Here is a 12,743-nt window from a genome sequence, read left to right as displayed (position 1 = left end):
ATGCTGCCTTCTACAAATGGACTTACCTCATGCCACTGCACTAAGGTCTCTTCACTCAAACACACATTTTTCATGCATTGAGTAATATATCTTCGTTTTAAAAAATTCAAATCACAACATATGCAGAAAAAAATATGCATTATATTAATCATAAGTATTATATGAAAATTCCAAACAATTTGTAAATAAAATAAATTAAAGATGATAAGAGAATCATAATTTGAAATCTTAACAAAATCTTCAAATTTAGTTATTAAAATAATTGTATTGTATACTTGGATATAAAATCTTAGTTTTTAAAACTCTGATTGGTTTATATATATATATATATTTTTTAAATTAGTAATTTCGTCCATACTTTATAAGAGAGAGACAATATTTTTTAGATTTTTTAATATTTGATCTGTGAATGTTTTTTATTTTTTAATTAATTATATTTATTGAAATTAGTTAATAAAGCTTATTTCTATATGAATCAAAAGTTCTTATAGATTTCTCCATATACCTAGATTTAAACGATTTACGAACCAAATCCGATAGAAAACCACATAAATCCGGTTCGAAACCAATTTTATAACGGTTTACCATTCCAATTTCCCAAATTTGAAAATCACTTCTCAATTAATCGATCAAGCAGCTCTTGTTTCAGTACCAGAATCATCAACATTATTCAAAAGAAAACTCTAAATTTTTACCAGAAACATCAATCACCTACTAATCTTCCAAACTTATAATGTTAGTAACTGTAGAATCACTTTTGGAACCTTCATCAGTGTCTCTATCCTTGATAAAATTAGCAGGATTTATATACCTTCGATTCCATTTCATTGCATCTGATAGCTTCCATTGAAGAACCCGCACAAATCAAAGACCCACGCAATAGATCGGCAAAATTATATATAAAAAAAATCAAAGATCAAAACTTTTGATATAAACATATAATTTTTTCTTTTTGTCAACATTTGAGTCACAACAGGTCGGCCCATTAGCCAAATCCCTACATTCGTAAAGAGCAGGACTCGATCCCTAATGTGATGGTGTCATCTACAATTGGACTTACCAATAGTCATTGCACTAAGGTCACTTCACAAACATAATTTTTATGTAGATATAATGTTATTTTCATAATTAGGTGTCCTATTACGTTTCAAAAGTAATAATTCTTTTAACATAACATATGTTTTTAAATTTGTTATTCGCTATTTATTGATTAATAATAATATACATGCTTAATGAATTATTTTTTTGTTTATACATGTCAATATCTAATTAAGAAAAAAGTATAATATAATTAGCGTACAATGGAAAATCTATTAGTTTCATTAATTTTTCTTTTTGATTTAAGATTTTTTTTAAGATATAAACATGTAAATTTTATGTAGATTTAATGTTATTTTCTTAATTAGCTATTTTGAAAAATAATAATTGTTTGACACGTGTCAACATCTCATCAGTATATTTGACACGTGTCACAATCTGGTGAGTTACTAACTTTGAGAACCAAGAATAAGATATTCCAACATAAGTCACACATATATGGTAAATTAATGTACTAATATTTGAATCAAAATGAAAATTACTTGGTGATAAATACAAACATACATAACTTATATGACTAACAACATAACCATTATTTATTATTTATCGGTTTCGTCAGATATTTATATTGTACACTGACTGTATTATTCAATACTAATATGCTTTTCTGCTTGATGACTATTTTTCTTGTTTTACATATTTTTAGTGGCAAAAAATTCATGTAAAAACAGTTACATATTCTTTATCGATTGTTTTCTTATGTTGGTTTTGGAACCAAATTTTTAAAAAACCAGTATAGAATTAAATTGAGAAACTATATTGATCATTATGGTGTTGGTCATATATTTTTATGGAAGATTTTCAAAAATACACATTTTTCTATTTCACTTTTCAAAAATACCTTTTTACAGTGTCTACTTTCAAAAATACCTCTTTTTAATACATAAAATGACTAAATTTTAATTTTTAAACCCCAAATACTAACTTTTACTTCTAAAAACTATACCCTAAATATAAAATATAGAACCGAAACTAAAAAAAATTCTAAAAATTAATTTAACATATTGTAATTGTGTAAAAGATGGCAAAACTGAAAATGTTCAAAAAAAAGGTATTTTGTAAAATGGTTATTCAAAAAGGTTAATTCTAACAAATTCTTTTTTTTTCGTTTGCATATGTTCAAAAAATTCAATTCTTTATATAAATATTGATACTTTTTATTATTGAGTTATATTTTGTGTAATCATCCATTCTCCTTTTTTTTTTTTTTACTGTAATCATTTAGTAAAACTTTTAGGCAAAATGAATATTTCCAGGCGTTGGACGGTAGGCCCAGTACAACAATTAGCATCAAGATATTCATTTTCTTTTTTTGGTGTAAATGTTAGGTATTCATTTTCTTATCTATACAAAGAGGCCTTTGTCCAAAAAAAAAAAACTATATAAATAGGTCTTGTAACGAAATTTTGAGAGAGTATGAAACTAAGCTTAATGGCTACAAAGGCATCAAATTTCGTTTCTCTTCTTTTGTCTTTGTTTATTGTGCTCTTATTTGTCTCATCTCAAGTGGAAGTCGCCGAGGCCAAAAGTCTCCAACGTAAGTGTTTACACGCATAAGACCATTTCTAATGGGGTTGTTGAAAGTAAAATTCGACTGCTTAACTGATGCAATTGAGGTGTTGAAAAATAGAAAAAATGAGGTGGATTTACAAGTATTGAATCATTTCAACAAGTTGAAAAAAGAAAAGAGGGTGCAATCTTTATATGTGTCATGTGTTTATTGGACCAAAAATAATTTGCCCAACAATATATAAATAGATACATCTGAAAATAATGGAATGTATTTATTGTGTTTTTTTTTTACATCTACATTATTGAAGATAATTATTGTTATGATATTACTTTAAAAAAAAAATTATACCAAAATTCATCATTTTGCATATTCTATAAATAGAGTCTTGTTTCATTAAATTTGGACACTGAATTATTCTTGAAGCAGTTGCATCACATGATCTATGGATCTGGCATGCCTTTTTTGGATGCACAGGCACAATGAACGATATAAACATTCTAGATCGTTCACCGGTGTTTGATGATGTTGAACAGGGAAATACTCCAAGAGTTAACTTCTTGGTGAATCAACGTCCGTATAATATAGCGTACTATCTAGCTGACGGTATCTATCCTTCTTATCCTACTTTTGTTAAATCGATTAGGCTTCCTCAAAGTGAGCCGGACAAGTTATTTGCAGAAGTTCAAGAGGGATGTCGGAAGGACATCGAACGTGCATTTAGAGTGTTACAGGTTCGATTGAAAATCATTTGCGAACAAGCTCGCATGTGGGACATAGACAACCTTGCTATCATTATGAGGTCTTGTATCATATTGCATAATATGATTGTTGAGAATGAACGTGATACATATTTTCAACGATGGAACGATTATGATCAATCTGAGGCAAGTGGGTCTAGTACACCGCAACCATTCTCGACCGAGGTGCTACCTGCATTTGCAAATCATGTACGTGCTAGATCCGAATTGCGTGATTCAAGTGTGCATCGCGAATTACAAGCAGATCTAGTCAAACACATATGGGCAAAGTTCGGAATGTCTCGTGATTAAAATGATTTTTGAGTTTTTGAGTTGAGTCTATTGTACTAGTTATGTGTGTTTTATTGGTTATATTGTGTGCTTCTTATTGTATTGTATTATGTTCTTCTTATTGTATTGTATTGCATTTTAAGTTTTTCGTAACTTTATTTTTTTTAATAATGACTCTCTCTTTTTTCGTTTTTACTATTTACATTTTCTTAATTAAGAACATAAAATTTAAATAAAACTAAAAATAAAAAACTATTTAACTCTTAATTATGTTAATTAAAATTTAAACGATAGTTGTTATTAATACGTAATCGGAAAAACTAAAACATGAAAGAAATTAAAAATAATGAAACAAAAATGGGTAGAGTAGGGTGTTGAATTTTATTAAACAAATTATTGTAGGGTGTAAAATTTTAGTGGATGTTGAATAATTAGGTGAAAGAAGGAGAAGATGATGTGGAAGAGAGAGATATGATGCGGAGGGTATTGAATCTTAAAACCATTCTTGATAGTAACGTCTCTTTGCTTTTTCAACAGTAATGTTCAATATTCATTGATGGAAAGTTAATAGTCCAATCCAATGTATTAAAAATAATAATCGGTTTCTAGATATTATTATAAGTATCAACAACATTTTTTTCTTGACAAAACACACATATATATATATATATATATATATATATTAAATATGATATGCGTATATGAATAATATATAACTAGATATTTTTTACTCCTTCAGGCTAAGGAACTACGGAAATTGTTTGGTTGTGAAAATTAGATATTGTTTAGTTCGTTATCAGTTTTCATATTGTGCGCCCTCATTATGAAATAACTATGAAATTACAAAATAAAATAAGTGTACTAGTTATTGCAAGTTTCATCCAATTTTGTATTTATCTTAGATTTTATATGTCATTTAATATGAATTAATATATTTTTATCATCTGTAAAATACTGTTTATCTGATAAGTGAAAATTATATTTGTGTTTAATTTTCATATCATAATACACTAATATGTAAAGAAGATTTTGTTATCATTTCTTTTAGGGAAGATTACTATACTAGGTCGTAAATCGTTGTTTATTACTAGAATGGGGGTAAGGAGGTTTGATTCAAAATGGCAAAATCGCCCTTGGAGAGATGTGTAACGAAAAAAATAATTACGAAACATGCCATCGTAATTAAAAGAGAGTGTTAAAAGGGAGATGTGTTTGGAGGGAAAATATCCCGCCAATCCATAAGTCTACCATTGTAGTTACGGTAGAGTTAGATGAGGTTGGTAGAGTTAGTGAATAGATTTATGGATTTTCAGAGAGTAATGCGGTAGATTGAAGTAGAATGGTGGTAGAGATATAGTTATATGAGAGAGTTAAAACACTAGTAGAGTTAAGCGACAAAGATATAAATAGTTATGGTAGAGTTAGTAAAACTCGTAGAGTTATGAGGTAGAGTAAGCATCAGCCGTAGACTTAACTTCAGTGGTGGTAGAGTAAGCAAGAAAAAGATTCTTAGAGTTATGGGCGAAATAGAGATATGTGATAGACTTAAGTGTAGTGGTGGTAGAGTAAGAAGGTAGAATTGAGTTATATGGCATACTAATAAATAGTGACAGTAGAGTTATTGTTGATGATAGAGTTATTGTTGAGAATAGAGTTTTTGAATTATGTTGTGGCAGAGCTAACGCTTACTAAAATAGGTTAAAATTCGTAGACTTAGTATTTCGTGTGGTGATAGAGTTAGTAGATTAGAAAAATAATTTTTAGGTTAAATGAGATTGCCTAAATGGTGAAAAGACAAAATTTCCCTAAACGAAAAATACTGAATTTGTAGTAAGTTAGATATGTATTTGCTGGTAAAGTGCTGATGGAGATCACTATAATTGCAAATTTTTGTATGGCCTAAGATGGGCTAAGAGAGTTAACTTATACTTATCTAGTTATCTTCATGATCTAAAAACAAATCATGTTGTTTTCATTTGCCTCCTTGGTATGCGCATGTTATAATAAAGTTTGAGGCAATTGAGTTGAGTTTATAAATGTGATCAAGCCAATTGGATATATGCACAATAAAGCTAATGGTGGTATGAATTGCATATAAGTGGTATGAAGCTATTCAAAGAGTCGATGAAGAACAAAATAATAATTTCATAAATTTCAAAACAAGACAATATCCCAAGTTGTTTTAATTTGTATTTATCCAAACATAAAGAATAGAGGTATACAGTAAGGCTATATAATTCACTGAAGATAACATAACACCATGTCGTTTCTTATTACAATATGATTACTAAAGACTAAACATAAACACCATGTCGTAGCTCTTTGTTCTGCTAGTGTTGAAGTTGGTTCTGAGCTCATCTACAACCAAAACGTGAAACTTTAAAAACAAGAACCTGCATTTCAAAAACCAAAACCAAAACCTGCAATTTAAACTAGAACCTGCAGTTTTTGAAAAACCAGAACCTGCATTTTGAAAACCAAAACCAGAACCTACAGTTTTTGAAAACCAAAACCAGAACCTGCATTTTAAACTAGAACCAACAGCCATAATAGCACCCTAGAGATTTGAGAACAACAAGATAAGTAGATATAGCTTGTAACCACTGATCATATAGAGGCAAATTCAATTTTATTTTACATACCTGTCCTAGCGGAATAATATATATCTTTAATCACAATCCTTAAACACACTTCACATGTGTATCATCTAAAAAGTAAAGAAAAGGAAGCAACAAGATGAAAGCAAAACTATGGTTTAGAAAGCAACAAGATGAACGCAAAAATAGGAACTTGTAACACTCAAGGAAGGGAAAAGACGTAATGGTTCTCTCTTACCCTGTCATATGTGTCCAACCATATGTTGTTTTCAGTCCCGTTATACCACAAAGGCACAAAGTGCTGCAGGGACACGAACAGAAACACAAAATGCATCAAAACATCAGATCATGAGGAAATAACCAAGAGGTCAATTCAAACATGAAACATCAGATCACATGACAACAACAGTCCTCTATTTTTGAAGTCATGATTACAGAGCAAACATTTCACTAATCAAATTCATCACATCTAATCCATACAAAAAATGAAAAATCGAGCTCAGTCCGTTCATCGTGGATCAAATAACATAGAAGATTTGAATCCGGATCAATACATTAATCCAAATAAATCAATCATGAATTCAGATAAAAAGGTTTTTTAAAACAAACGAGATACGAATCGAGAAGAAAGAGGATCGAGACCTTGACACTATCGACGGAAAGGAAACCACTGAGGATACACTCTTTGAGACTGGTGACGAGAACGATAACCTCGTACTCTTCATCCATGGCTGATTCTGAAAGGTTAGTAGAGCTGAAGAGAGAAAGAGATCGGATAGAGAATTTTTTTTCGGCCATCGCCGGCCATCAGAGAATTTTTTTTCTTGACGGCTAGGGCGAAGAGTTTTTGTTTTCGAGAGAAAGAAGAATGTTTGTTTTTTTTCTCCCAAAAATAATTTTTAATGGCACTTATATAAATACAAGATTATAAAAGTGGTTTAAGGTCTTTTGGCGACAAATTATTACTACTCTAAAGAAAACAGATAATAGTCTAGTAATAAACCACGATTTATGCACTAGTATAGTAATTCTTTCTTTTTTTTTATCACGAATTTAAATTAGTTAAACTTTTATAAATTGTAAATAGGGTTGAAAAGGAAGCTGCTGGCAGCACGACGATCAAAGAGTAAACGAGGTCTTCAATACCATCCACCGACGCTGCTTGTGCCGCCGCCACCCCCACCACCACCCCGTAAGTTGGCTGCATCACGTCCACCCAGGAGATCGAGTGCACCACCACCTTCCTTGATGCAAAATGCACCACCACGGCACCACCGTCCCGGATGCCGGGCCCGGGTGCACCACCACCGCCCCAGATGCCACATACGCTATTACCACATCCTCCCTGGATATCAGATGCACCGCCACCATCCTTGATGCCAATAATGCACCACCACCTCCCCGGATGCCGAGTGCTGCACCACTGGCCCGGATGCAACATACGCTATTACCACTATTGCCGCATATGCCTCCTCCTTTGTCACATGCCTGATCGGTGCGGGTATGAAAACAATAGTAAAAACATATTTCAAAATATACAGTCAGTTTTAAGTTTTTTTCAACTATGTATATACAATGATAACTAGTTATACAGTAATAAGATGGATATAAAATAATTATAAAATAATATAGGTTTTTTAACAAGTAATATAACTTCGAAATTACACATTCATAATTCTAAACTCAAAGAATAAATATTGAGAATTTGTTACAAACCTAAACTTTTAGGATATTTTCGTTGAATTGTTTTTTTTTTAAATAATGTACTTTTGGAATTATATTTTTATTAATAAATTTTACTAAGTTAGATATTTTTGAAATTTTTATTTCTTATAAGAATACTAATATACTTGTTTTTATTAATTAAATCTTAACTGAAGTACCCTTTGTAAAAATAATTGTATCAGTTTTCTTTTTAATATATGATGCTTTTTTTTCATCTTTAAATATATGATGCCTGTATAGTTATAATTCAGTCTACATAACGAGGAAGGAAGCTGACGCTGGTGGTAGTCACATAACGAAGAAGGAAGCTAATGGGTATGATCAGATGGCTTCAGTTCTTCATTTATCAAAGAAATAATAGTACTGTTTTTATAAGAAAATGCGTCTGCTGATGATATGAATCTTGCATTATTCATCACCATATATATATTGTAATAATTGCTAAGTTACATCATAATCCCAATAGCTTTTAAATGTTTGTTCCATGGATGTTGTAATTAAGTATCTAATATATAAGATATTGTGTTTTTTTTCTTTCTTTTGTCAAAGTGAGATATTGTGTTGCTCAATAGTTAATTATTAACTAACTAAAGTCCGAACTCAAAAGACTCTTGACACAAAAATTCCAACCTCTGAAGAGTTTGAGCAAAACCTTTAAAATATAAGATAGACAATAAGAAACAAGAGACAATGTCAATACAGTAGAATCTCTTTTAATTAATACTCATTCTAAATTAATAATTTTTTCCAATCCTAAGTTGAGCGGATGTAAAAAATGACTCATTTCAATAAAATAATAAGAGAATAATTATTTTGGAAATCCTATGTAAAAGTATAGTCTCATCAATATCATAAATTAATAATCAAATAAACTAAATATATATACATATATATCTAAACAAATCTAGTGAAATATGACTATTGTTGTTTGTCTATTCTTGAATTTATATTCTTGTTGGAACTCATCTCTAATCTTTTTCATTGTTGTCTTCTCAATCGAATCCAAAAATTGTGGAGAGTTTAGATGCGATAATTGTTTATTTAGTAACTGGTTATGTAACGCTCCGACCACCACCTCTTAGTGGGCTCCATGTCCAATCACAGTCCATGAGTCCACTTTTCTTAATGGGCCTCACGTCCTCTCACTAGGCCCGTGAGACCATCTATATTCGACGGTCGGTTTGCTACGTTCAAGAGGTTTTAAAGACTTGTTACCGTCCCTACAAATCACCACATGATCTTTCCCTGTGTTTTGTCCTCACTCGCACAGTTTCGACAGCCACTTCCCGGAAGGTCACCCATCTTGAGACTACTCCAGCATAAGCATGCTTAACTGTGGAGTCCTCTCGGGACCTTTGACCGAAAAACTAAGTGCACTTTGGTAACATAGGTGGTCAAATCAATTCTTTTAAACCTCTCTGCATGTCTTTGTAACCGGGGTGTCATAGGTTCTAAAGATATCGCAATATTTTCTTCGACTTCATCATTACCATAGAGGATAGTAGTAGCAATTTCTTCTAAACTTTAAACTTCTAATATTCATCATTTTTATCTACATAATTTAGTAAACAATTAAAATTCATCCTATTACGATAACCAATATTATAAATTAAGAAATTTTTTTAAAAATGTAAATGATAACAAAAGTATTTTATGTTGTAATAAAAAAATTTCAAAATTATGAAAATGAAAAAATCTCTTCGTATATTTATTTATTGATAAATTAATAATTATTAATATATCGATAAATTAAAACTTCTATAAATTAATAAAAGGTTTTGTATTTTGGTTTGACTTCAATCTTTTTGCCCCACGTGGATATATAAATAAATGACTACAACCCAAAAGAAAGATAGCAAAGTAAGAAATATAAGAGAGAGCAAGAGAAAGGGAGAGGGAGAGGGAGATGGGAACGAAGTGTTCTTCACAATGACGTCGTCATGTGGTGGTTTTGGTTCTGCTGCTTTTAGTCTTCCCTTGCCTATCGGCTCCTTTCTTAGTAACCGGTTAGTGTTTCATAGATGCAACGGCGGACTTGGGTAAAATGTTGAAATGAAGTTTTATTTTCTATAATTAAATTAATAATAAATATATTAAATATAAGGAGGATATTGATAAGCATACAGTAAAAATTTTATATATTAATAATGTTGTAACTATGATATTTTATTAATCTATAATAATATTAATTTATAGATAAATTAAGGAAGTATTTATTATTTTATATTGTAAATTGATAATTAATAATTTATAGATCTATTTTAAATTGTTTAAATTCTTAAAAATTATAAATGTAGACAATTTTAGCTAAATAAGGTTCGATTATTGGGGGTTATAAATTTTATAGTTTTATAACTGAATTTGTAATATTTAAAAAACATTATTGACAATAAGTTACAAATACTATATCGTATAAACAAATTCACTTATACACATGACATACATAAATTAAAATTTATAAATAATGATATCACTTATCATATTTTAATAGCTTATAAAATTATCACAATTAAAATGATGAATCTAGAAATTGAAAACTTTTACAAAATTTAGCTATTTTTATGACATGTTATAGAGCATTCTATATCATTATAGGTTGAAAATATAACATAGCAATTGGTTTACAGTGAAACAACCCGATCCGTTTTTTTAATAATAATAATATAACTAAATAGCCCATAATATTTAATTATAACCAACCAACAAAGTAACAACAAATCAACAAGCACAGCGGAAAACAAACCAAACCAACTCCAATTTAAAATAAATACTATATAAATTATAACCAATTAAAATAATCAACCTAACATGCTTCTAAACCAGGTTCCAACATAAATATCATAATCAATAATACAACTGAAACCCTAGATTATCCTCCTCCTCATAACCATGATTCTACACTACACATTCATTACCTGAACCACAAATACCAGAAATACTCAGTGGGGCGATCCTCCCATCTACGAGATATGCACACAAGAAAATCAAGAGTACAACCACAAATAAAACATAACAAACAACTCATTGAACATGTCACCTAATAACACATTCACCATACCTACATACCATCACACAAAACAAGTCATACAACCCAATCGCTCAGATAAGCTCATGGTCACACACTCACCTTAACAAAGCTGATTCTAGCAACAAATATAAGCAGGAGAGACTCTCCTCGTTTCTGAAACAGTCCAGAAACGTCCTACAACAAGTCACACAACAAAAAGCAATCTTGAAACAAACTGGACAAAAACATCAGAAAAAACACTCTCAAAGAAGAAGCCCTAAAATAAAAACCAGTCGTTAACTATCAAATCTTTGGGGTGAAAAGCTAGCCCGAGACGTCATGACGCTTCCCACAAAATCTTGTGCCGATCAAAAACTATACAAAACCACGATCTCAGTTACAATCCCAGATGGTCCTAACTCGCGTTTGACAAAACGTGTCTCACAAAACTGGCAATAACTGATCGAGTTTAAATCCAAATCTACTTCTGTAAAAAGAAGAATAAAGATGAAAGAATTTGGAATATGTATACCAAATTTTGTTACCTTTGATAACGATTTGATATGCTGACACTGTTTTCTTCCAAACCTTAACTATTATGGTCCTTCTCCTTGTCTCTAAGATAAAGTTTTGTTGATCTCTTTCTCCTTCTCCTTCAAACCAAATCGACCAAAAATCTCTCTCTCTCTCTCTATCTATCTCTCTCTCTCTCTCTCTCTCTCTCTCTCTCTCTCTAAGCCTCCAGTGTCGGCAATCCACAAAAAAGAGATGGAGGCGTCACTTTTAGAAAGATTACTAGGGCTTTTGATTTAATTTAATTAAATCAGGATTTAATTAAACCAAAATTAATTAAAATCCACTCCTTTGGTTTAATCAACACAACCCAAAATATAATCCCGGACACGGATGTTACAATTCTCCCCCACCAACCAGGATTCGTCCTTGAATCCCGCAACACCGTCCATCCGCTAAGGACCTTTGTGGAACCGTCACTACGGCCGCAAATCCTCCGACCAGACTGAACACCGTCAGCCAAGGTTTCTCCATGAAACTGTCACAATAGCCCGCACACCCTCATGACCCAACGGTCCACAAAACCCTGACCCCACTGGTCAGCACAACCCAAAATCCGAGATCACTCCCGACCTCCGAGGTCACTATGCTCTATGCTCATATCCACGTCCTCGACATTGTTTGCTCTCTCACTCATACATTCTCAGGTCACAACCTTCGAACTGCACCGCCTACACTCTCAGACCATCGTCCTCGAGCCATACCGTCTCACTCTTGGATCGTCACCCACGAGATCTCGGTACCAGGGGAACTACTCATCCCTTCCGGGGAACTAATCATCCCCTAGGAGAACTAATCATCTCCTCTGTCGCTCTAAGGGTCGCAACCCCTCAAGCCCGCAGTGCAGTAGGGGAATTAATCATCCCCTCAGGAGAACTAATCATCCCCTCAGGAGAACTAGTCATCTCCTCTGGAGAACTACTCATCTCCCCAGGAGAACTAATCATCTCCTCATGAGCAAAAAAGTCATAACGTCAATAAGCATCTCCCAACCGCAACTACCTCCTATCGTTTGCGTAAAACATTGCAATGTCCTATCAACCACACCACCATGACCACTCTTCAGGCCAACTCTAAAACATCCCAACCACTCTGGTGTTTACGCACACCCTTTTCAAAAAATAGACAAGTTCTAACTATTCATAGAACTTTCTTTTTTTTTTGTAACCACACTTTCCATAAATAGTTAAGCTCTAACTCAC

The 12,743-nt window shown here is 31.8% G+C and overlaps 1 protein-coding gene and 1 pseudogene across 3 annotated transcripts; one reads left to right on the top strand and one right to left on the bottom strand.

The window, feature by feature from the left end:
- Positions 1 to 3,053: 3,053 nt before the first annotated feature.
- LOC147934831 (uncharacterized) lies at positions 3,054 to 3,837 on the top strand (annotated as a pseudogene). The gene has a single exon (XR_015570570.1). The product of XR_015570570.1 is annotated as an uncharacterized LOC147934831 (transcript).
- Positions 3,838 to 5,766: 1,929 nt separating this feature from the next.
- Positions 5,767 to 7,151, bottom strand: LOC104724982 (uncharacterized). 2 transcript variants are annotated; one of them, XR_015572809.1, is made up of 4 exons: positions 6,879 to 7,125; positions 6,475 to 6,537; positions 6,282 to 6,346; positions 5,767 to 5,997 (listed from the first exon to the last, which is right to left on the bottom strand). XR_015572809.1 is itself a non-coding variant. In XM_087475900.1 (3 exons), the coding sequence occupies exons 1-3, from the start codon at positions 7,032 to 7,034 to the stop codon at positions 5,878 to 5,880; spliced, it is 339 nt and encodes a 112-aa protein (XP_087332026.1). In that variant the 5' UTR covers positions 7,035 to 7,151; the 3' UTR covers positions 5,767 to 5,877. The 2 variants fall into 2 exon arrangements, 1 of the variants encoding a protein (XP_087332026.1); XM_087475900.1 differs by lacking the exon at positions 6,282 to 6,346 and having other exon boundaries at positions 6,879 to 7,151.
- Between the last annotated feature and the right edge of the window lie 5,592 nt (positions 7,152 to 12,743).

This window comes from Camelina sativa, chromosome 11 (assembly GCF_030686135.1).
Source record: "Camelina sativa cultivar CO46 ecotype springtype chromosome 11, ASM3068613v1".
Taxonomy (NCBI): Eukaryota; Viridiplantae; Streptophyta; class Magnoliopsida; order Brassicales; family Brassicaceae; genus Camelina; species Camelina sativa.
This window is presented reverse-complemented; position numbering and strand designations above follow the sequence as displayed.